General features: G+C 37.5%; 3 protein-coding genes across 5 annotated transcripts in view; 1 reads left to right on the top strand and 2 right to left on the bottom strand.

The window, feature by feature from the left end:
* LOC140155866 (S-adenosylmethionine-dependent methyltransferase Rv2258c-like) overlaps nt 1-22519 on the bottom strand; it is a 77119-nt gene that overhangs the window by 9594 nt on the left and 45006 nt on the right. Inside the window, exon 1 of one of the 3 annotated variants that reach the window (XM_072178861.1) lies at nt 1713-1736. The exons of 1 other annotated variant lie outside the window; for it this stretch is intronic. The gene's annotated coding sequence lies outside the window, so the exon portion shown is untranslated. Of the gene's footprint in view, nt 1-1243; nt 1313-1712; nt 1737-22519 lie in introns of those variants that run through there. One more of the 3 variants, XM_072178859.1, reaches the window with a different exon arrangement.
* Nucleotides 3818-20120, top strand: LOC140155865 (uncharacterized). The gene is made up of 9 exons (XM_072178858.1): nt 3818-3932; nt 11558-11939; nt 12144-12252; nt 12912-13064; nt 14015-14120; nt 16825-16966; nt 17599-17781; nt 18411-18498; nt 19526-20120. Exons 2-9 carry the CDS (start codon nt 11569-11571, stop codon nt 19634-19636), a joined length of 1263 nt encoding a protein of 420 aa, XP_072034959.1. The 5' UTR covers nt 3818-3932; nt 11558-11568; the 3' UTR covers nt 19637-20120.
* Nucleotides 7991-9946, bottom strand: LOC140154713 (uncharacterized). Its single transcript, XM_072177280.1, has one exon. It carries the CDS (start codon nt 9944-9946, stop codon nt 7991-7993), a length of 1956 nt encoding a protein of 651 aa, XP_072033381.1.

Below are 22519 nucleotides of genomic sequence, written 5' to 3'. Positions count from 1 at the left end.
ATATCTTAAAATACTGTCAATCAAAATGAACCAAAATTACACACAGGATTACCTTAATACTCTACTCAAAACACATGTTAGTAACCAGGCAGTTGTCCAACTGACACAACAGCAAAATGAACTGTCATGGGACAGCTTCCTGGACTTCCTTCACTTTCACAGCCCAACATTTGGCACATAGGACAAAAAATCTGTGAGAATACACACAAGATCCTTGCACAGATGATAAAACGGTGCTGCTTTCTGCTTTTCATACACTTTTTTCATGAAACAGGGCTGGGCTGTGAATGTGGTCCAGGAAGCTGTCCCATGTCAGTGCATTTTGCTGTTGTGTCAGTTGGATAACTGCTCGGTTACTGACATGTGTTAAGAGTAGAGTATTGAAGTAAATCTGTGTGTAATTTTGGTTCAATTTGATGGATAGGATTTCAAGATATGACCTTGTGAAAAATTATAAGTTTCTTTTTGAGCTCAGTTTACATTAAAAAATATTTAAGGTTGCTAGCGCTTATGTTTTTTTGTTCTTCACTTTTTTAAACCATCCCAAAAATATTGGGTTTACCTTTTCGGGCTGTTGTAATGTAGAAGGAGGCAGCAAAATTCACCTTTTCTCCAGGCCCCCCTGGATATGGATCGGCATGGGTACACCAGGCTACCAAAAATATTTTAGGATGCTAGCGCCTAGTATGTTTTATTTTATTTTTTGTTCTTCACTTTTTTAAACCATCCCAAAAATATTGGGTCTACCTTTTTGGGCTGTTGTAGAAGGAGGCAGCAAAATTCACCCCCATCCACGGATATAGGACCGGCCTGGGTACACCAGGCTACCCGTCACTATAAAAGTTGAGTGCCCCCGGAAGCTGTTGGTGGTTCCGGTTTATAATAGCACTCAACATACTCAATATTAAAGTTTAATGCAGTTACAGGCTAGTTATACGATAGGATCATTAAGTCCCGGATGGAAGTAACACACTCAATTTGACTGATTTCATGCATTATACGATAGGAACCTGCTCCTGATATGACATGCCTATGTCTTCAATCATATTTTACAATCTGACATTTTCTTACTATGGGTTTAATATAGAATATGTATATACACCTGTAAAACACTACGCCTAATAAATTGTTGTCAGTTTTATGATCATCCTGGATTTTTATTCTGTGTTATAAAAATATAGGCATATGTTGCTATATATACTATTAATATGATAAATTATAAACATGCATATAATACACATACCGTTCGAATAACAAGTCGCTATAGGCAAATCCAAGTATACAGTATTTTAGCCTCAAATTCAGTCTATACAACGCGACGTGATCAGCGCACGTAATTCCGCAGTTGACCTGACACACACACAGACAATAATCAAACCTGCAAACCTTGAACCCTCTTCGATCAACAATCGTTCCACAAATAATTATGACACATTCATGCAAAATACAAGTAAAACGAGTTGTTTGCTGCATGGGGTGGTGGTCGCGAGCAATTCAATTACCAATATTTTATAAATAATATGACTTTCCTAGAGTTGTGCGCTCCTTCCGAAAACGTACAGAGTCAATAGGCCTCGCGACATAATTACTCATAAGGGTAAAAATGGGTGTTTTTGCAGTAAAAGGTAGGTTTATGAATTATGAACAGGAATACATATAGTAGAAAAAACGTGATGGAAAATATAAAGAAACAAATGTGAAATTTGACTTACGTTGAGACGATGAGCATGAGCTCTAAAACGCTAAAATTATACTATCTTCAGTAGATAGCAAATTCCTAATCACGCGTTCTGCCCCGGGGCGTTCTGCATGTAGGCCGGCTAGTCGGTAATCTTAATGCTGAGCTATTTAACAATGCCCAATGGAGATCCAGGTCCGGGATGTGACGAGGCTACAGCTCAACTGATCATACTTTTCCTACATTCGACCTTGCATGATGTTTGAGTTGACACAGTCATGAAAATAACTATAGATACTTGACAGACCATTAGTAGCCCAGTTCTGAACCTTTTCATTGATCATTCATAACAATAGGTATCTTGATATTATAGTACATCTCGAGGAAAAAGTGCAATGGACATGTTTTCATTTTATGTTTCAAATATCCCGCGCGCGCATGAAAATTGAGTATTTAACCCAAAATGGAAAATGGAACAATTTATTGGAAATCTGTTTTAACAGATTTTTTTGACATCTTTTTCTGCACTGTATTATACCTAAATTAAGAAATTTGATAAATATTCAAAGAAAATATAGGTCATTCAAAATTGTGATTTTTACACATTTTGGGGCAAAAAAGGAAAAATAAGCACAAATATCAAAATCTGTTTTAACAGCTTCATTCATCAAGTCATAACAAACGGCCTACATGCTTAATTTCTAATAAAATATTGAAATTGTGAAAAATATAGGTGTTTTTTCTTGCAAATATGCTAATAATATGCAAATTATGAAATTGCAAAATAAAGTTTCTACATAGCATACATCTTTCAAGTGTGATGTTCAAAGTGACAGACATCAAAAAGAGATTCGATGAAATGTAAAGGTGTAGTAACAATTTTGGCATGGACTGTTAGGCAAAGTACGGTAAGTTGAGCTGTACTGAATATAGAATTTATTGGTGATTTTTGTCCAGTAAGTTGACCACAGAATGCAATTTTTGCATGCCATTTGTAAAAAAATAAACCATTTGTCAAAAATGCACGTTTGAGCACTTTTTACCATTTTTGGCCTATACGATCCTTCACAATCCGAGTTTACTGTTGGAGATTGTAAAAAAAGACAATGTAACTTTGAATTATTATTTCTTATTATTTTCTTTATTTTGAAACGAGTGGTCACAGCCCCAGATCAACAGTACATTTTGACATGTCCTGCGGATTTAATATTGCAAATATGGTTGATTTTATACATTGATAAGGCCGTATAAAATGAATGTTTTGTTTCTCGTTCCCTCCCTCCTCAACTTAGTTTCTGGGATTTGTCACTTGAGATTTTTTTAAAGATGTTTCAAAATTTAAGACTTTGGAATACTTTAGGAAAACTTTATACATAAAAAAGTTTATTAGAGAACACGGATCACTTCCAAGACTTTTGTGGTACTAGGGTTTATGAGAATCTCACAAAAAAGAAGAAAAAAAGGGCCCTGCTTTCCTCGAGCACTGTTGGAAAAGACAGAAAACTAACTAACAATGCTAATTTTTACATTGAAAAAAAAAAAACACTCCCTCCCTCATCAATTCATGAAAATCCTCTGGACAAGAACCAACTCCCTCCCTCATCAATTCATGAAAATCCTCTGGACAAGAACCAAAACTTTAATTTTATACGGCCTAAATAATAATGCAGTGGTGTTCTTTGTTTGTTCAGCATCATGATCAAAGTACTAGAAAGTAGGAAATTAATGTAGTTAAAATGTGATTTAACAGAGAAATTGTCAAATAAAAATCAAATAATTAAATAATCAAAATCAATTGTGAAGGCCCTAATATGAATATGGCAATGATAAATTGAAGTTGCAGTATAATATTCTTTTTAACGAATACTGTACTGATTTGAAATTTGAGGGTAGGAGGCCTATTTAAAAAAAAACTGGAACCGGGGCTGGAACGCGAAGCTGAAACGGGAGTAAAACGGGAGTTTTTGTTTTGATAAAAAGGGAAATTCCCTAAAGTTCCCGCGTTTTCCTCGAAATTTAGATCCTCGAAATAGGCGACGGGCTGCGGCTTAGCTTTTGTAAAATACCGATTATTCGTATTTGGGAAATTATTGAGTCGATCAGTCGACATGTACAAAATAAAATCAATAGACCGTAAAATATTGAGCCAAAACCATTTTCATGCAGTGTCATCTGCATGCATGTCAATAGCTTGTTGCAGACCGACAGCAGACAGACAGTGTGATGGGCAGGTTGGTGGTATAAATTTTAACAAGTAAGTATTTCTCATGATTGATGCATTTTTTATTATATTTTAAATTTGTATTTTTTGCTTATTTGCCTATTTTATTGGTATGCTTATTGGTTTTGTCATATGACCATCTGATATCACTCTATTTTTATCTCGATGATATCACATACCCATAGACTGTAGTGCATGCGTGAAGTGTTTTATCATATGCCGATGGCGAATGACAATTGTTGTAAAATTTAAGCTTAATGTCCACCATGAATTATTATACTATTCAGCAAATTCCTTCAGCGGTGTCCATCTGCTCTGTCAGATTTAACGCATAAACAGAACAAGGTCAAGCGATATGCTACACAGCTTGACCAGCGAATTAGGTGCCGATGTGATGATGATGTGATTCAATTGGCCAATCAGAAACCCCACTTCCATACGCCATATTAAAACTGCGCCAAATTGGCAGACCGCTGAAGAACCCGTGCTGAAAACATACTATAATAAAAGCAAATTGTGTTACGTTGAAAGAAAATTTATACACTTTAGGGCTGTGCAATAATTATGAGCCCTGGGGAGGGTAAAATTGGGGGAAGACATTTTTGGCGAGCCGAAGGGGGAGGGGGGGAAATGATTTTTGGCAAGCCGAGAGGAGGGGGGCAAGCAATTTTTGGCACACATTCATGGGGTGCCTTTTAAATAAAATGCGCTAAAAGGCTTAGGAAAACGGTACGGAAATGCTTTTATGCAAATTTTCCTGCTCGCTGCGCTTGCAACATAGACCATTTAAGGTTTGGGATCCCAAAATTTGGCATGTGCAAGGGGGGGGGGGGGCAAGCGAATTTTGGCGTGCTGAGAGGGGGGGGGGCAATCGATTTTTAGCGAGACGTTTGGAAATTTTACTCCGGGGGGGGGCTCAATACTATGAGCTCCCAGGATGAAATTTCCTAATGGCATGCCAAAAAATAGCCTAAACATCCTAGTTGTTCCTTCCTCACCATAGCTAGGGCCATGCCATGGGTATAGTCCTGCATGCCAGCAAGACTTCAGTTTTTATCATTAAGGCCGTATAAAATTAATGTTTTGGTTCTCATCCAGAGGATTTTCATGAATTGATGAGGGAGGGAGGTGTTTTTTTTTTTTTTTTTTTCAATGTAAAATTAGCATTGTCAGTAGTTTTCGGTCTTCTCCAACAGTGCTCGAGGAAATGATGAGGCCCTTTTTTTTTTTTTTTTTCAAATGTAGATATTCTTATGGTATAAACCCCTAGATACCACAAAAAAGACTTGGAAGTGATGCTTGTTCTCTAATAAACTTATTTATATGTATGAAGATTTCATAAATCATTCCAAAGTCTAAAAAATTGAAAAATCTAAAAAAAAAAAAAAAATCTGACAAATCCCAGAAATTGAGGAGGAGGGGCGAGAACCAAAATATTAATTTTACACGGCCTAATGACATGACTACGGACCTACTGGTATCTAATAACGTCCTAATTGTAATATGTCCGCTCTAATGCATAACATATTAGAGTAATCAGGAGGCTATGAGTCGCATAATATATAATAATAATCAGGCTATAAAGTCAACGTGGTTTTATCTAAATCGCCCCTGTTGTAGAAGCCCGGATGGGCGGTACTTTATTAGCTAAGTAACATCGCGGTGTATATGGCTGGGCGGTATTACATAAATCCATATACTATAACATCTCGTTACACCTTTCCTTTCATAATGAAAAGAAGAGAATCCTCCTGTGTTCTCAGTATCAAAACCATAATATTATAATACTGGAAGAGTGTAATACACAAAAAGTATTATGGCACTTGATATTATGAACCAGTGTGAATTCTAGACCTGTGTCATTTTTTTTTGACCAATTGTTTTTTAGCAACAATAAACTGTTCAACAGTTAACAATAAACAAAGTTTAACAAACTAACAAGTGTGCTTTTAATTGTCTATAATGTCCTTGTCTCTCCTTTTTAGTTGCACACATACTCCTCTAGATGCTTAGGTGCTCTATGCGTTCTGCTACTACGCCTCAGTGGTTCTGATGGTTGTTTCATTTTCACTGTAGGTTTAGCTTATGCTTTCAGCTGGGTTACTCTGCTGCGTTGTCTAGCGAATCATGCGCGCTGCTGAATGGGAAGTCAGGTTCTGGGGCTTTACAGAATGATTCTTGCGTTTTTTTCAGATGCTTGCGGTTTCTGCGGTATACGCGACTGTCTTCTGTGATGACCTCGTATGACCTGATATTCACTTGGGATTGTACTTTGGCTTTCTCCCACTCAGTATTTCCAGTAGTGGGTCTGATTCTCACTGTATCACCTGCTTTAAGAGGTGCTAATTCTTTGCTACCTCTATTGTAGTAGTGTTCTTGCTTGGCTTTCTGCTTAGCTTTCTTGTCTACTACATTCTCCACTATTTTGGGTTGCAAAAGTTCTTTGCGTGTGGGTAGGTTTGTTTTAGTACGGCGACCAAAAAGTCTCTGGGCGGGCGAGCTTTCTAGCCCTTCAGATGGAGTATTCCTCCAAATTAGTAGACTTAAGTAGATATCTCCATTGTCCTTCTTCGCTTTCTTGAGTAGCTGCTTAGCGATCTTCACCGCGTTTTCTGCTTTACCATTACTTTGGGCATATGTCGGTGAGCAGGTAGAATGTGAAAAACCGTATTCTGAAGCAAACTCAGCAAACTGTTGGGAATTAAATGGAGGACCATTGTCACTGAAGAATCGCGCCGGAATACCATGGCTTGCGAAATGTTTCTTTAAGAGTCTTATGATAGCTGTTGCGTCTTTCTTGCCTGTCAATCTGTCTATCTCAAAGTAGTCGGAGAAGTAATCTCACGGTGCAGAGATAGTCTTGTCCTGTTGAGGGTGAATATATCACAAGCAATTTCTTCCCATGGATACTCTGGGATTTTATGTCTTATCATAGGTTCTTTCTGCTGATTTTGGGGGTAAGTGTTACATGTCTCGCATTTGCTGACAATGTCTTTGAGTTCACTAGTCATCCCTGGCCAGTATACAGTCTCTCTTGCGTATCTGATGGTGCTCTGAATCCCTGTATGTGCAGCGTGGAGCTTGTTGCGAATCTTGGGTCTCATGGATGTAGGAATGAAGCAGCGTAATCCTTTGACACTGATCTCGTCGGGATATGTCAGCTCATCACGAATATTGAAATACGGTCTTGCTTCAGGAGTGCATTCATGAGGTTTCTCAGGCCAACCGTGCTGGATGTATCTGATTACATGCGAGAGTTCTGTATGCTGTGCGGCGGCATCTTGCAGTTCTTTGCGTGTGCTCTATGTCAAGTGTAGATAGTCAGCGGTATGAATACTCTCAATATTAGTCTCTGTTTGTGAACGGTCAGTGTTCTCCAAATATGCACGCGAGAGGGTGTCTCGAGTATGAGCTCTTTTCCTGGCATGTAGCGGATTTCAAAGTCATACTTGTTCATTCTCAGCAGAAGATTCTGTAGGCGCTTGGGTGCAGCGGTCAATGGTTTCTTTGTTATGGATACAAGGGGCTTGTGGTCAGTCCAGAGTATGATGTGGCGTCCATATGTATATTGGTTATTTCTTTCCAGTCCGAATACCTGTGCTAGCAGCTCTTTTTCTATCTGTGAGTATCTGGTTTCAGCATCAGTGAGCTAGCGACTGGCATAAGAAACTGGGTGTCCATTTTGCAGAAGAACGAAGTTTAGTCCTTTTTCAGAAGCATCACCTTGTGCTTCTGTAGCGACTGTCGGTCGAAGTAACTAAGAACCGTGCTTCTGTCACAAGTCGCTTGATCTGCTCAAGGCCGCGTCATGCTCTGGAAGTCCAGTTCCAAGGGGTGTCTTTGTGGGTAAGTTCTCTAATGGGAGCGCTAATGTTTGATAAGTCCGTACAAATTTGGCAAGATATTTCACCATGCCTATGAACCGTTGTACCCGGCACATCTTGTGGCTTTGGCATCTCATTTATGGCAGTCAGCTTTTTGGGGTCTGGCTTAAGTCCGTTGCTTGTCAGGATATGACCCATGAAGCTGACATTTTGGCATCTAAGTTCAAGTTTGTCATAGTTCAGAGTTATGTATGTCATGACAGCGATTTAGGAAACACTCAAGGTTGGCGTCTTGATCTCTCTGAGCTTGTTCCAGTGTCTCCCTTTGCCTGTGATTAGAATGTCATCGGCGATCTTGTACAGACCCTGTAGGCCTTCAAGATTTTGGTCTAAAGTTTGTTGGAATACCTCTGGAGCTGGGCTGACACCAAAGGGTAGGCGGTTCCATTTATATCTACCCCATGGAGTCTGAAATGTGGTTAATACTGACGACTGGCCGCCTAGCTCACATTGTAGAAACCCTTCCTTCAGATCCGCTTTTGTGAAGATTTTGACATCGCTTAGTTCTGGTAATATTTCCTCTATGGTTGGCATAGGGTAGTGAGGGCGCTTTAACGCTGTGTTAAGTGGTTTGGGGTCTATGCACAAGCGAATTTTTTCGTTTGGCTTCTCCACGCAAACTAGTGCGGAGACCCATCCCGTTGGGTCCGTGACTTTCTGTATTACCTGTAGTTCAGTCAGTCGGTCTAGCTCGGCTTTGAGCTTGGGTTTGACAGCAATAGGGACCCTGCGTGGTGGTGTTACTACAGGTGTTACCTCACTATCTGTTTCCAGATGTATTTTACCTGGCATTTTACCAATACTGCAGGTGGTGAAGATGTCTGCATAGGCTGTTTTTACATTTGGTTTTGAATCTAGATTTGTACCAGAGATTCCAACTGTTGCAATGTTCTCATAATGGACAGTGATGAGCTTCATTTGCTCAAGCTTTAGCTTACCAATCAATGGTATGAATCTAGATTCTTTGACCACTAAGAATCTAAGCAAATATTTATGTCCATTCTTTACATTTGTTATGGGTAACCGACATTTTCCCAATACGGGTACCACCGCCTTGTTATACATGGAGAGCTTTGATTTGCATTTCTTGATTTTTACTCCCCTGGGGATGAATTTCTTTGGGATTACATTACACGTAGCCCGCAATCCACTTGGGCTTGGATTTCTGTGCCCCTTTGACCTTAAAAGCGCCATTATTTTGTCTGAGCTATCCTGAGAGACGAAATGTACATCAACTTCATCTATACTGAGGGCCTCAACATAATCATATTCAGAGTCACTGTCACTACTCTGACCTGAAGCACTATCTAAAGCATGCGCAGTATGCTTCTTTTTCCTGTGGTATGACCTACGGGTTTTTTGACCTTTATAGTTGTGTCTTTCAGTATTGGTGCACTTTTCTTTGAAGTGATTCAACCTACCACAACTAGTACAAGTCTTGCCATAAGCAGGGCACTTTGCTCTTTGCAATTCGTGTTTACGCCCACACCATTTGCAGTTGTCAATTTCGGATGCACGTGGTGCAGCGCGTTGCCTATGCTTATTGTGAAAAGTAGCATGTACCTCTGCTTGTGGCTCTTGTTGATACCCTTTCATGACTTTCATCTGGTCACTCGTGGCCTCTGCGGCCTGACACATTGTGACACACTTGTCTAACGAGAGGTCGGCCTCTTGTAAAAGGCGTTTTCTTAGGGCGTTGTCTTTGATACCGCATACTATACGGTCCCTAATGAGTTCGCTTAGTAACTCCCCATATTCACATGTCGCTGCTAGGGCTCGTAATTTGACAAGATATGCATCGAATGAGTCATCTCCTTGTGTGGAGCTATTAAATTTGTATCTCTCATATATTGGATTAGTCTTTCCCACACAGTAGTCCTGCCACAGTTTTAGTATTTTATCCAAATCTTTTCTATCCCCCTCATTCTGGTATGGGAGGTTATTATGAATATCAAGGGCTTCCAGCCCTATGGCTGTGATAAAGGTAGCAACCCTGTACTCTTGCTGTTTATTCTTTAACCCAGTCAAGATTTCATAGCTTGTCCAAAGTTGGTGAAATTTTTTCCAGTTATTTTTCAAATCGCCCTGTATGTTGAGATTTTTTGGCAATGGTACCGAAATACGAGCAGCTTGTGCTTGCTCTTGATTTTCTGGGGGTGGCATGATCCACAAATTTGGTTACCTTGCAAATATTAAATACAACACACTAAAATTAAGGCCTTGAAAATCACCAAATTGCATAAACTTCCAATCTTAGGGTGCTTTCCTTGTTTAAATTTACAAGAACTGCTGGCATATGTTTTTCAAATATTACAAAAGTGCACAGCTTTTATGGTTTAAATTCATACGTATACATGATACATAACATATATACACTGATACATATGATATGGTACTCACAATGGTACGGTACGCAGTTTTACATTGTATACAACACAGCAATTATCAAATCAATTATTTGTGCAACTGTTTTCTATACGCCTCAATGGACGTAAAAACCTTGAATACGAAAACGCTTGCACGACACTTCCTGAAAAAGAGAAGTCTTAAAACATGCTTGTTACATTACATCAAGCATGAGAATGGCTACCTACAGTACTTCAGTTTCAACTCATGTTACATATTTTAAAGCATGAATAGTGTTTTACCAATACTGCAGGTGGTGCACGCTTAATTTAAATATTTAAGCTTGATAGTTTGCAAACAAATTCACTTTATTTCAGCTAAATCAATGTCTTAATGAAGGCACACCATTAAAGCTTTCATGAAAGAAGCCTAAGAAACCTTTCTGACACTAAGCTGCATTTTAATATAACATTATATATGCAAGTGACACTAGCAAACACATCTTATTTTTTTTCCACAAATTTTGCCTGATCCAAACTTTTGAACGATCTTTGAACACTTAATACAAGTTACAAAGCTTATAGTTCCTAAAATACAATACCCTTGGACGCATACACTAGCCTATGCAAACAGATCAACGATCTTGATAGTCGTTTCGATCAACTAGCATTTATAATTTATCGTGTAATACAATGAATACATGAAATACAGCGAGTGACTGACTGAGCGTCGAGTGGTCGAGTGTGCCGAATTCGGAGGCGCTGAAAATCGCGAGAGCTCATACACACCCAAATTAGCGATTATAACTCTGATCTTGGCGAATGAGTTCGATCTGATGACACCATGTAATATGTCCGCTCTAATGCATAACATATTAGAGTAATCAGGAGGCTATGAGTCGCATAATATATAATAATAATCAGGCTATAAAGTCAACGTGGTTTTATCTAAATCCGCCATGTTGTAGAAGCCCGGATGGGCGGTACTTTATTAGCTAAGTAACATCGCGGTGTATATGGCTGGGCGGTATTACATAAATCCATATACTATAACATCTCGTTACACTAATGATAAATGAAGATACTGAGTTACAGTTACTGGAACAAGGGCCATGGGTGAACCATAGGCAAAACCGGCTGCTGCACAACACAGACCGCAAGCAACTGTGTAAAATTTCACTTTGTAGGGCCAAGTTTTTAGATTTTTGGCCCCATATCTCTCATTGTCCCACATAATAAATCTTGGTGCTGCCACTGCAAATTGTTGTTAAATGTAGCATCAAAATGAAATCATGCCCATCATTATGCAGAAAATCTAATGCCAACACATGTTGCTGTAAACCTATTATGAGTTCCAATTAATTAACCCAGGACAACTTTTATGTTGACAGTTTAAAACATCAATTTTACCTTTTCAATAACTATACAGTTTACTACAACATGGCAGCCAAACAGCGAAACAAGCGTTCAAAACAACAACAGGACAAGAATGGAACCAACAGTCCATCAGCCACACAAACAAGCGCAGACAAGGATGGGAAGCATGTTAAAGCAAACCCTAAGGTGCTTACACCTAATCTCTTGCAAAACCCATTTTTCTTAACTGGAGTTGTAACTGTAGTTATATCTGTGATGGCTATACTACTATATTTGAACATGAGTTGGAAACCATCCCGTATGGTGGTTGTAACCAAGGTGCATGATGAGAGTAATCCTGACAAGCAGCGAGAGTATAAACGATCACTGGATACGATCGACCGCAGATCAAATCTGTCTTTGGAAGAATACCGTGAATTATATGATGGCAAATGGTGAGTTTATAGCTGAGATTTTCATTAAGTTGAGAAAATGTGTGATATAAATATGTGGTAGTACATATAACTTATGCAATTTTTTGCAGACTATTTCAGATATTTGTGCATAAGGTTACTCGAATAGCACTTGCCAAATTGTAGTTGAGAACATAATGTATTTTCTACCTAAATTTGACTCCTCTTTTTCCTTGTATCATTCAGGCCAGTCCTCATCACTGATGCTTTGCCAACTATGAGAGCCATGAACTGGACCAAGAAGTTTTTCATGGAAAAGTATGGTAATGAAATAATTACCATTAGAGCTACTGAGGTAGGATATCCACCAGATCAAACTGAGAAGTTTCATGAAATAAAACTAAGCATGGCCAATGGCTCACCACTTTCACCCAGTCATAACTATTTCCACCAGATGCCCCTGTAAAACCCCAAATTACTAACATTTCCACTTTTGTAGCATGTTTGTGCAAAATTAGTTGATTTTCGCCCCCTTGTGTAAAGTTTGTCGATTTTAGGGTATATCCCCAAAAATTAATTTTGTGTCCCCATTCCCCCTGAAAAAAATTCTGATCACCCTACTGGGCATGGTACACCATTTGTCTAACACTTTTTACATGAGTCTTTTGAGAACAATTAACTCACACAGAATAAAGCTGGGGGCATGCTCACATGTATACATGAGGCACCAATTTCTTTTCACACACCTCCTAACCAGCTTCCTACCCCATAAACAAGTTCCAGAGTGCACAGCATTCTGTCTACTAAAAGCAAGATTTTGGTTACATTTTTACGAAGTTCAGAAAATGTGATAATTTTGTTGAAAATCTAAGTGTGTTTTTGGCAAAGGTGAAAATAATTGGTTCTTTAGAACGAATGAGCAATACATGTTTACAGGATTTGTACCATTGCTCAAAAATATTTATTAAAGTTAATTTTAATCCAGAAATATATTGATATTCTCATTTCATTCAGGATGGCCTGGCTGGTATAAAAGATACACTGGCTATGCCATTAGGGTTATTTCTTAGTCATCTGCATGAAGGACAACCAAAGTTATGGACATATCTCATGGATGAACTGTTTCTACTTCAGAAACCAGAATTACAGGATGATCTTGATGATATTGTGAGTATCTATAAAAGGGGCTTGTATTTAGTGTACTTTCGAATTCAATATATCAATATTCAATACAAACTCCTCAACAAAAGTTTGGAAAGTTTTTTCAAGCATCTATATCTTAGATTATTTGTGGCATATTAATATCATGTTGCATATCAATTGATAGCTATGTTAGTTCCCTTTACAATGACACCACATTTGAAACAATCACCCTTTTTTATGGCTGAGGACACGCCTTGTGAATGTAGTGATGTCTCAAACAGAATGTGCCAAATTGACCATTATTCTGTGCTCAAATAACACTAGTTACTAACCTCAGGAGCGGGTTGAAAAACCATACGCAGCCACAACAGCCAGGCATCTCCTCCTCATGCTCCTCACCAACCTGGTCACACATTGCTATGGAATGGCATTCCATTCTTCAACTAGGATTCATCGTAGGTCATTCAATGTGGTTGCATGGGCTACTCTGGCATGCACAGCGTGACCAAGCTGGTTGTGTTCAATCTGGTTGAGGTCTGAGCTGATGGCACGCCATTACATTCTCTTCTGTAGGTAGTTGTTGACTACCCTGGCTCTGTAGGGGCGAGTGCTGTCATCTTGAAGGCTTGCATTAGGTCCCAGATTGCGAAGATATCCTAGTGGGCACACCTGATGTTGAAATTTCGATGTCAAAATCAATTTCGACGTTGAAATCAGGTTGAAATCATGTTGTATTTGCAAATGGACTTCAACCTGACTTCAACCTTCTTAATTTTTGCATTGAAAGTTGGTTGAAATCAGGTTGAAATCGGGTTGAAATCAGGTTAGGATGAAACTTCGATGTTGTATCAATGTTGATTCAACGTCGAAATCCTAACCTGTGCCCATTTTTAAAAGGCTAAATAAATGTAGATGACAAATAATTGTCATTATAGTTGTTTTATGTTTTCTTCTTGTTCGTTATTTTATTACAGCTATATTTACAAGATGATTTCTTCCAGCTATTTCCACGAGAGATCAGGCCATGGAACTCAATGCTGCTATGGGGAACCAAATTCTCTCGCTCCCATTTACATATTGGTACGTAGTATCCAGTGGGTGCATGCATGCCACCATTGATCCTGAATAGAAATACTGTCAGTACTGGGAAAATTTGACGTTGTTAAGATAAACCCATTGACCAGTACATGTCACTGTCAGGTGCAAACAATTCAATTGCAGTAATCACTAAGCTTGGTGCCAAGCCATATGTGCAAACATTCCCAGAGTCCTGCATCTGATGATGTATTGGCCACATTGTAACATTTGCTGAGGAGGATGCCCTCAAATTTGGGTGTGATTTTTTAGTGATGTTTGTAATGTACATTAATGAACTAAGATACCCTGCCAAAATAATGCCAAAAAAGGTGCTGTATTTTTGACAAAATCCGATATTTTTAATAAAATGATGTTTCCCGTTGTTTAATTAATATGATCAAATCATTAGTAAAATTCATACTTGATGTTCATAACATTGTACGTACATACCGGTCATAACACATCAAAAGGAACAACTGAGTCACAATCGAAAAAAGTGGCACACATTGACGACATTGGCACTGGAATTCAATTGTGATTTTCTTTGCTTTGTCTCAGTTGTTTGATTCAAAATAAAAGGGGACATATCTGACATTAAAAACTAACATTTTGTAGAAAAGAAATATACAAATCACATTTTTATGGAAATGTTACAATATGGCTTTAAGATTCATGTTGGCGGTTGTAAACAACTGAATGTAACTAACAAGTTGTTTTACTGAGTAATGGCAAATGCCCCCCAGTCAGAACTCTTGCCCCCCTGTTGCCCCCAAAGTAAAAACCCAAAATTATGAAAATTTCACCTTTTTGCAGCAATTTTGCACAAAATTGGTTGATTTTGCCCCCCCTGAAATTCACTTTGCCCCTCAATGCCCCCCCGAAAAAAATACTGAGATCAAACCTTGTCACCCACCAGAGATGTTTCTTGCCATATAGCCTGCATATGGAATGCTCTTCCTACACATATCCCAGCTATCAGATCACTAATCCTGCCAGCAAGACTTCAGTCTTTATCATAAACATAATGACATCTACGGACCTGAAGTCTTGCAGCGGTACATAGGGATGCACTGTACATTTAAGAAATCCAAACTTCAAGCATCAAGAAAATTTAATATAGGCCTACCTTGTATTTGTCAGTTTTACCTCAGAGATGCTGTAGACCCTCTCTACACAGTGTAGAAACATCACAAGTAGAATGCTGCTCAATATGATAAATCCAAATCATGAAAATCAAGACATTTTGCAGAGCAATATTTTAACCACTTTTGCACTAAGTAAATTACTCCCATGAAGATTGCAGGTTTTGCCAAATCAGGGAATTTTGAACCCACCCAAAAGATCAATGTAGATCAATTACCTCAACTTTGTGAGTATAGTGGGATTAAAATCATCCAGGCACGCCCAAACCCTGGTACAATGGGATTAAAATCATCAGTGCATGCCCAATCTGTCCTTGAGAGAGTTCCTCAGCTACATCCTTAGAGCCCAAAATGAGCCCACATATTGTGATGTTTCTTATTTGTGGAAAAGATAGCAATAGATTGCACTGTAACTCTAGGTATGACGAGTTACAGTTACTGGAACTATCAGATCACAGGCTCATTTATTCATAAGGGGACAGAAGGGACTGACAAAAACTAGAAATAATTAACACTCATTAATAAAATGTGTTTCAGTTTTTTGGCTGGCATTTAACCCTCACAATTTTTGTAGCAAACAAATTGTTGCATACACACAAATAAAATTTGCTAGAAATTAAACAATTCCCAATCAAATGAACAATATTGAACATTTTCCCAGTCCTAGTTGTTGCAATTATAATCTGGTTTGGAAGTATGTCTCCAATCTAATGTTTAAAAGAGTTGTGTTTGCTACACACAATGATTGAATGAAATAAATATTTTGTTGTTGTTCTGAATTGTTTAATTGTAAACAGTATTACATGAATAGTACATGTATATTTACCAGACACACAACATATGGTAAAGTCAGACAGCATATGGCACAGAACACAATGCCTGCATGCATGCATGCATATGGTGATTCCTAGCAATGGTGACATCACCAACAGAAATGGATTGATTTATATATATTATGTGTTTTTTATAATTTATGTTTTATATTTTCTGTATAGACTATTGTTGTTTAAAAGGGCATTTCGTGATCCACAGCATCATCCCCCCACTTTTCTCAAAAAAAGTTGAGATTTTTATATCACTGAAAACCTCTGGCTACATAATGTTTATACAAAAAATTTCTTGCAGATTAATTCGTTTAGCAAAGATATTGTGAAATTTGAATTTTGTTCTGGTATACCAAAACGAAATTACAACGCATTGTCTATGGAGCAGTGTAATACACTCATAACTCACAAACGCAAAATCGGAATCAAAAGTGAAATTTTGGGAATAAGTTTTTTTCATGGATATCTACTGAAAATGTCATAAAAAAAGGATGCTAGGATCACAAAATACTCCTTTAAGTGAAACAGGGAAATGGGGTTTTTTACAACACATTTATTCTGAGTGGCCCCCACCCGGGTATAGATAATTAACTTATCTTTAAATTGTAAACTTCTTTTATTGAAGGAATTTTATTATTATTTTTTTTATTGAAGGGAAATGTTAAAATTATTACATCAAATGCGTTTGTTGAGTGAACTAGCTAATTGCCATCTTTTATTCTGTATGATAATTGACTGTAGATCCATACAACTGGACTGGTACAAATGCAGTTTTCTCTGGACTCAAAAAATGGAAGCTGTTTCCACCAGGACAAGACTACTTGCTGCATGTCAAGAAAGGATCCAATTCAGGATTTCCATTAAATTGCTTCAAGTATAGTAGGTAAGTTAGTAGGTACGGGAGCATTTAAGGCCAAAATTTACCTTGATTGTGACCAAATTAGTAATATTAGTGCACAATAGTTATTATGGGAGCAGGTCAGCTGTTTCCCTGTACCTTTGCTTTCAAAGCCAAATGGGAGGTGGGGTGGGGTAGTGCCGTACTATTACGCTGCCTTTCGTATCTTCGTTTGTTTACAAACAGAGAGGTAGACAAAGGGCCTGTCAAAACTGTTCTGCTTGTCCAAATACTCAAGTATCAAAGGATGGTCCACAATAGAGTGATTCACGCAACATGAATAGGGGATTAAAAAACTGTGAAGTAGGACCATGTGCTTCTTTTGTCCGGCACTACCCCACCCCCACCTCCCATTTGGCATCAAGATTTCGAATGGAAACAGTTCAGACCCAGAACACGATCATGTCAGAAATTAATATTTTGTTCTGGGTCTGATTATTCGGACTAGGGGGGGGATATGTCTTATCTAGGGTGCCAAAATCCTTCGGACTGGCCCTGGTCAAACATTACAATGTGCTGGTAGACTAAGTCATACATGGGCTAACAACTTTCTTTTAGGGTAGCATTATAGAAGTATAATGTGTGTTGTTAATTTTGTTTATTTGTTTGTTTGTCAGTGATATAGATGCTTTCAATCCAGACCTGAAAAGATTCCCCAGATTTGCAAAAGCCAAAGCAATTGAATTTGATCAACACCCAGGGGAGCTACTACTAATACCTACAGGGTGGTTTCATCAGGCGTATAACGATGAGGAGACAATGGCAGTTAGCAGTCAAGTAATGAATATTAACAACTACAAGTAAGTGATAGCATGGTAGGCCTTTATCACCTGCTCCGCAGCCGCAGCAAGTGGCTGTTGGGTGTGGAAAATTAGGGAATTAACATTTTCACTGTACATTGTCAGAATACTAGCTGTAGGCCCATACTATCCTAAACAGAAGAATGCTAGCAGTACTGTCCTATACAGAATTACATGTATGATGAGCAATATTGGGATGAATGAGTATTGTGAAGCAATGATACGTTTGCTGAAATGGTTAGAAAATGAGAAATTCAAGTTTTATGGATATCTTTTGTCTGGTTTTGTGTCTAACAATTTTATTTAATACTTGTCAAAATATTGTTCTTATTAGCCCCGAACGACCTTCAATATAGATGTATTAAAAAAATTGTATCAACTCATAATTTATTTTGACTCAAGATGAGAAAAGAACATTTTTGATAGTGAAAACTGATATAATTTTCATCATTTGGTGAACAAAGTTTAAACATTGATATTTGTCAGAATCTTACATTAAATTAATGGCTTTTAAGTATTATATAAAAATTGTAGATTAAACACTTTTCAAATTCTTGCTGATCATAGCAGTTATAGCAGTTGTAAACATTTAATCTCTATTTTCTTTTTCCTCCTTACAATTTATACAGAATTGTTTTAGAAGAAATTTTCAAAGCAGGCAATCTGAAAAAGAAATCCCTCCCAGCAAACTTTGATACTTTATCACCAGAATCACAGGTAAGCTTACAAGCACAAACTACTACAGACTATTTATGAACAGTCAAAGTCCCTGTGCATTGCATGCTGTGAATTCTTGCATATTCATGAGGGCCGATCGTTCGAATCACACCAGTGTCTATAGAGCTTTGCGTCTACAAAATGCAAAAGACTGTAAAAATATGTGATACGTGCGCAGTAGATTCGCCTGACGCATTTCATGGAACAATCGGCCCTCATTATCGGGTGATGCTGAGACTTTGACTGTTTGGAGTTTGTATGTTATCTCTTTCATGCATGCTTACAAGTTGTAAAGTGGGGGGGGGGTTCTCAATAGGCAGCCCACAGGCCAGATCTGACCTGCCAAGGTTGGCCCTTAACAGTAAACATGGCAAAAGAAGGTTTATTTGACACTCACACACATCTTTGAAATGAGTTTGGTCCTCTATGGCCTGAGAGAAAATATAATTGAGAACCCCTGGTGTAGTTTAGTCTCACATTGTGTAATAAATGTAATACATACACCATACATGACGTTGTGGATTTTTTGGTTCATACGTAAAAAAAAAAACAAACGTAAAAAATGTAAAAATTTTGTAAGAAGACGTTAGGGAGGTATTTTTAGACTTACCCTACCCCTCTAAAGGCCGAAATGGCATTCCAGAATAACATACATTAAGTGGTTACCCATGTAACATGAAAAATAGCCTGTAGCATCGTTTGTACATGAATTTAGGCCCTGTCACTTCTGGTAATAAGAGCAATACATACTTATGCAATACATACACAATGTCATTGATGTGTATGTATTGAGTTATTGGAAAGGATACAGGGATGTAATCACTCATGTCTTTGCTGTCTGTTAGGCTGGTAAAATAGCAAAATTACATGCCCCGGCTAGAATGACTGGCTGGTAGCAATTGTGCTATATTGTCCTTCTACACTACAGTGTGCACAATAATTGAGGTACCAGGTATATTCACCCCTGTATTTACATGCTCTTATTTCATAACTTTAAATATTTGCATTAAATATTTTCTTTTATTAGGTTAAGACTGTGATGAGACTTCTACCAAAACATATATTGGAGAAGGGAAGAGAGCTCACTGCAGATGCCTTACGACAAATAGATGGAGTGAGGAACAAACAACCAGGCTAGTTCACATGATAGTGTTTAATAGTCTATTGTGGGTCCACATTTAGTGTATTATTTTTTCTTTCTTACTTGATTGGTACTTTTTGGTTTTGCAAATTAGTATCAAGCAATTTAATTACTGATCGCTCTATGCAAGTCTTTTTCACTGAATTTTCAAATACCATTACAAATGGTATAACTTTTTTAAACTATTTATTTATATTTTTATGTAAAATTTTATAAATGTGCTTTCACTGCTTTGATCATAATTTTTAAAGAATTGAACTGTCTTTCATAGGATATGGGATCAGGTTGTGCACATTTGTGGTATCACAGGCCTTGCCGTTTGAGGCCACCGCTCGCCCAAACTCGATTTCTAGTGAGCGAATTTCCACTCGCCATAGACACTAAATATCACTCGCTGCAAATCTCCCAAAATCAGCCATTTCAGCATTAAATCGAGTCTGTGCCCTCTCTAAGCGGAAAAAGTCACAAATTTGAGCGCGCTTCACGTACATTTCAACATAAATACCGTAATAAGACTGAAGCTCTATTTTATTATTATACCCTTGCTAACTTGTTTTTATTGAATTTACCATGAATACACATAATTGTTTGGAAAAAAGAGTAATTTTAGATAGATATGTATAAACAAAATATTAAACAGTCTTTCATAATGGGAATTTCGAAATAAAACTAATCCTCACATTTGAACAGGTTGCAAGCATGATGCAAACTAAATTGTCACTTGATAATAAAAGGCCAGATGTGCAGAGGAAGTTCAAATGCACAATATATATATGAAATGTATTTTGTTATGCAAAGAGGTGAACAGCTGCTGTGCCTTCATATTTATGGACCAATCAATATAAGCCAGGGGGAAAGAGATTTAGGAACACAATTTTTTTTCCAGAAAAAGGAGAGGGGACACACAAATTTCATTTCAGGAAAAGTAAAGGATCTCATTATTTTTTTTGTCACACATGTATGAAGAAGGCAATAAATTTGGTAGTCCATTTAGTAAATATCACCCTTTCCAGATTGGTCCATTCTAATATCAGAATAAAAGGTAACAGGTGCAAAAATACCATTTGGTCAAATAATCAGTGAAAAAAGTTGTTACTGCATTGTGAAGTATATTTTTGTGTAGATTATTCATCCAGTTGTTCAAAATATTATTTTGTAAAATAAATCAAATACTGGAACTAAATTTGCGATTCACTTTGCTGTGTTGCGTCCGAAAACTTCGGATTTCATCAGGCATCTGATTGATGATGTCATCACAACATCTGACGTCACATCATCATCAATCGGATGCCTGATGAAGTCCGAAGTTTTCGGATGCAATGTAGCAAAGTGAGCTGCAAATTTAGTTCCAGTATTTGATTTAATTTACAAAATAATATTATGAAGTAAAGTTACATTGTATAATTATGATTCAGATTTGTCCTTTTTTCACTCTCAAGGGGTTTTCTATTTTCAAAGTGATACAGGCTGTATTAAAATGATTGGTACCATCAATTTTCAAATTTATTGAAGAGCTTGCTTGTTCCAAATGCAAATGTTGAATACCATACATTTTGATACAGTATATGACCAAAAGAATCTTTTTGTCACCAAAACATTTTACTGTGCATTTTAAAAACGTGCAGATATTAACTATGTCTACTTTTAGCATCATTTGACCAATCAGAGTCTGAGCTATTTGCTTGTTGCAGTTCCAAACAGTGTGCCAAAAATCCCCCCTCCTTTGCACATACCAAATTTTAGGGTACCCAATTTGCAAGCTTTAATATGGTCTAGATATATAACTTTGCATATTTGAATGTTTCTGTAGTGTTTTCTTAAGCCTTTTAAAGGTGCCCCATCAATGTGCCCTAAAAATTGCTTGCCCCACCTTTTGACTTGCCAAAAATTGTTTCCCTCCAAGTTGATCCTCCCCCAGGGCTCATAATTATTGCACAGCCCCCTATCAGGGTACATAGTGCTAATATCTGGTATTAGTGGTAAAGTTTATGAACAAGTTATAAGTCCTTTACATCTTGATTTTATATAGGCAGTTAGTCAATTACTCTCCAGAGAGCTTCATGGTGAGCATGGGGTTTGAGGAAGAAAAGGCGAGGGCTGAAACTGAATCCATTTTGTAAAAGTCACAGGAGGTGATTTTATAGGTGAGAGTCGGAGTGATTGCTCACCTCAAACGTAAGGGCCTGAGTAATGCTATTTTGAAATTATTGTGTAACTTGTGCAGGGTCTTAGCTAGTGCCTGTCATTTTCACTAAAACTGTCTGTCCAAAATTTGACACTGAAAATTTTTAAACCAGACATCTTCTAGGATCCAGTCAGTTCAAATGGCTATTGCAATAGCCTTGGTTTTGTTTTGAGTTCACAGAACTTATTCAAGCATTATTTTTAGAATGTAGCATATGTCACAGGCATTACTTTTGCCTGTCACAGGAGCAAACTACCTGTCCAAAATGATGGATGGCTAGCTATAACACCCCTTTAACTTGTATTATTCTTGACTTTATATTACTAACACAAAAGGCTGCATAAATATCCTTCATATTATATTATATGGTATGTATATTTTGATATATTTTCCTTACAAAATATTAAATCTTATATTTTAACAAAAATTATTATAGTTTGGTGAAATGCTTTCCATCATACGTGCATTTGGCTGTATTTATAAGTAGTAATTTTAATTCCGCTGTTTCCAACATAACCTTGTAGCATAATCAAATATGAATCAGGTTTGTTATGTCTACAGCCATTATTGCACTCACATTTTTAATATATCGTCGCTGGGCGGGAAAAAAGTCCTTTAATTCCAAGGGACAAATTTAAAAACCTCATAAGTAAAAAGTGGGCCCTAATTACAAAACCTTGATTTTTCCATTTTGT

This window comes from Amphiura filiformis, chromosome 6, assembly GCF_039555335.1.
Source record: "Amphiura filiformis chromosome 6, Afil_fr2py, whole genome shotgun sequence".
In the NCBI taxonomy this organism is placed as follows: domain Eukaryota; kingdom Metazoa; phylum Echinodermata; class Ophiuroidea; order Amphilepidida; family Amphiuridae; genus Amphiura; species Amphiura filiformis.
The sequence above is the reverse complement of the archived record's forward strand: the minus strand, read 5'-3'. Positions and strand labels throughout refer to the sequence as shown.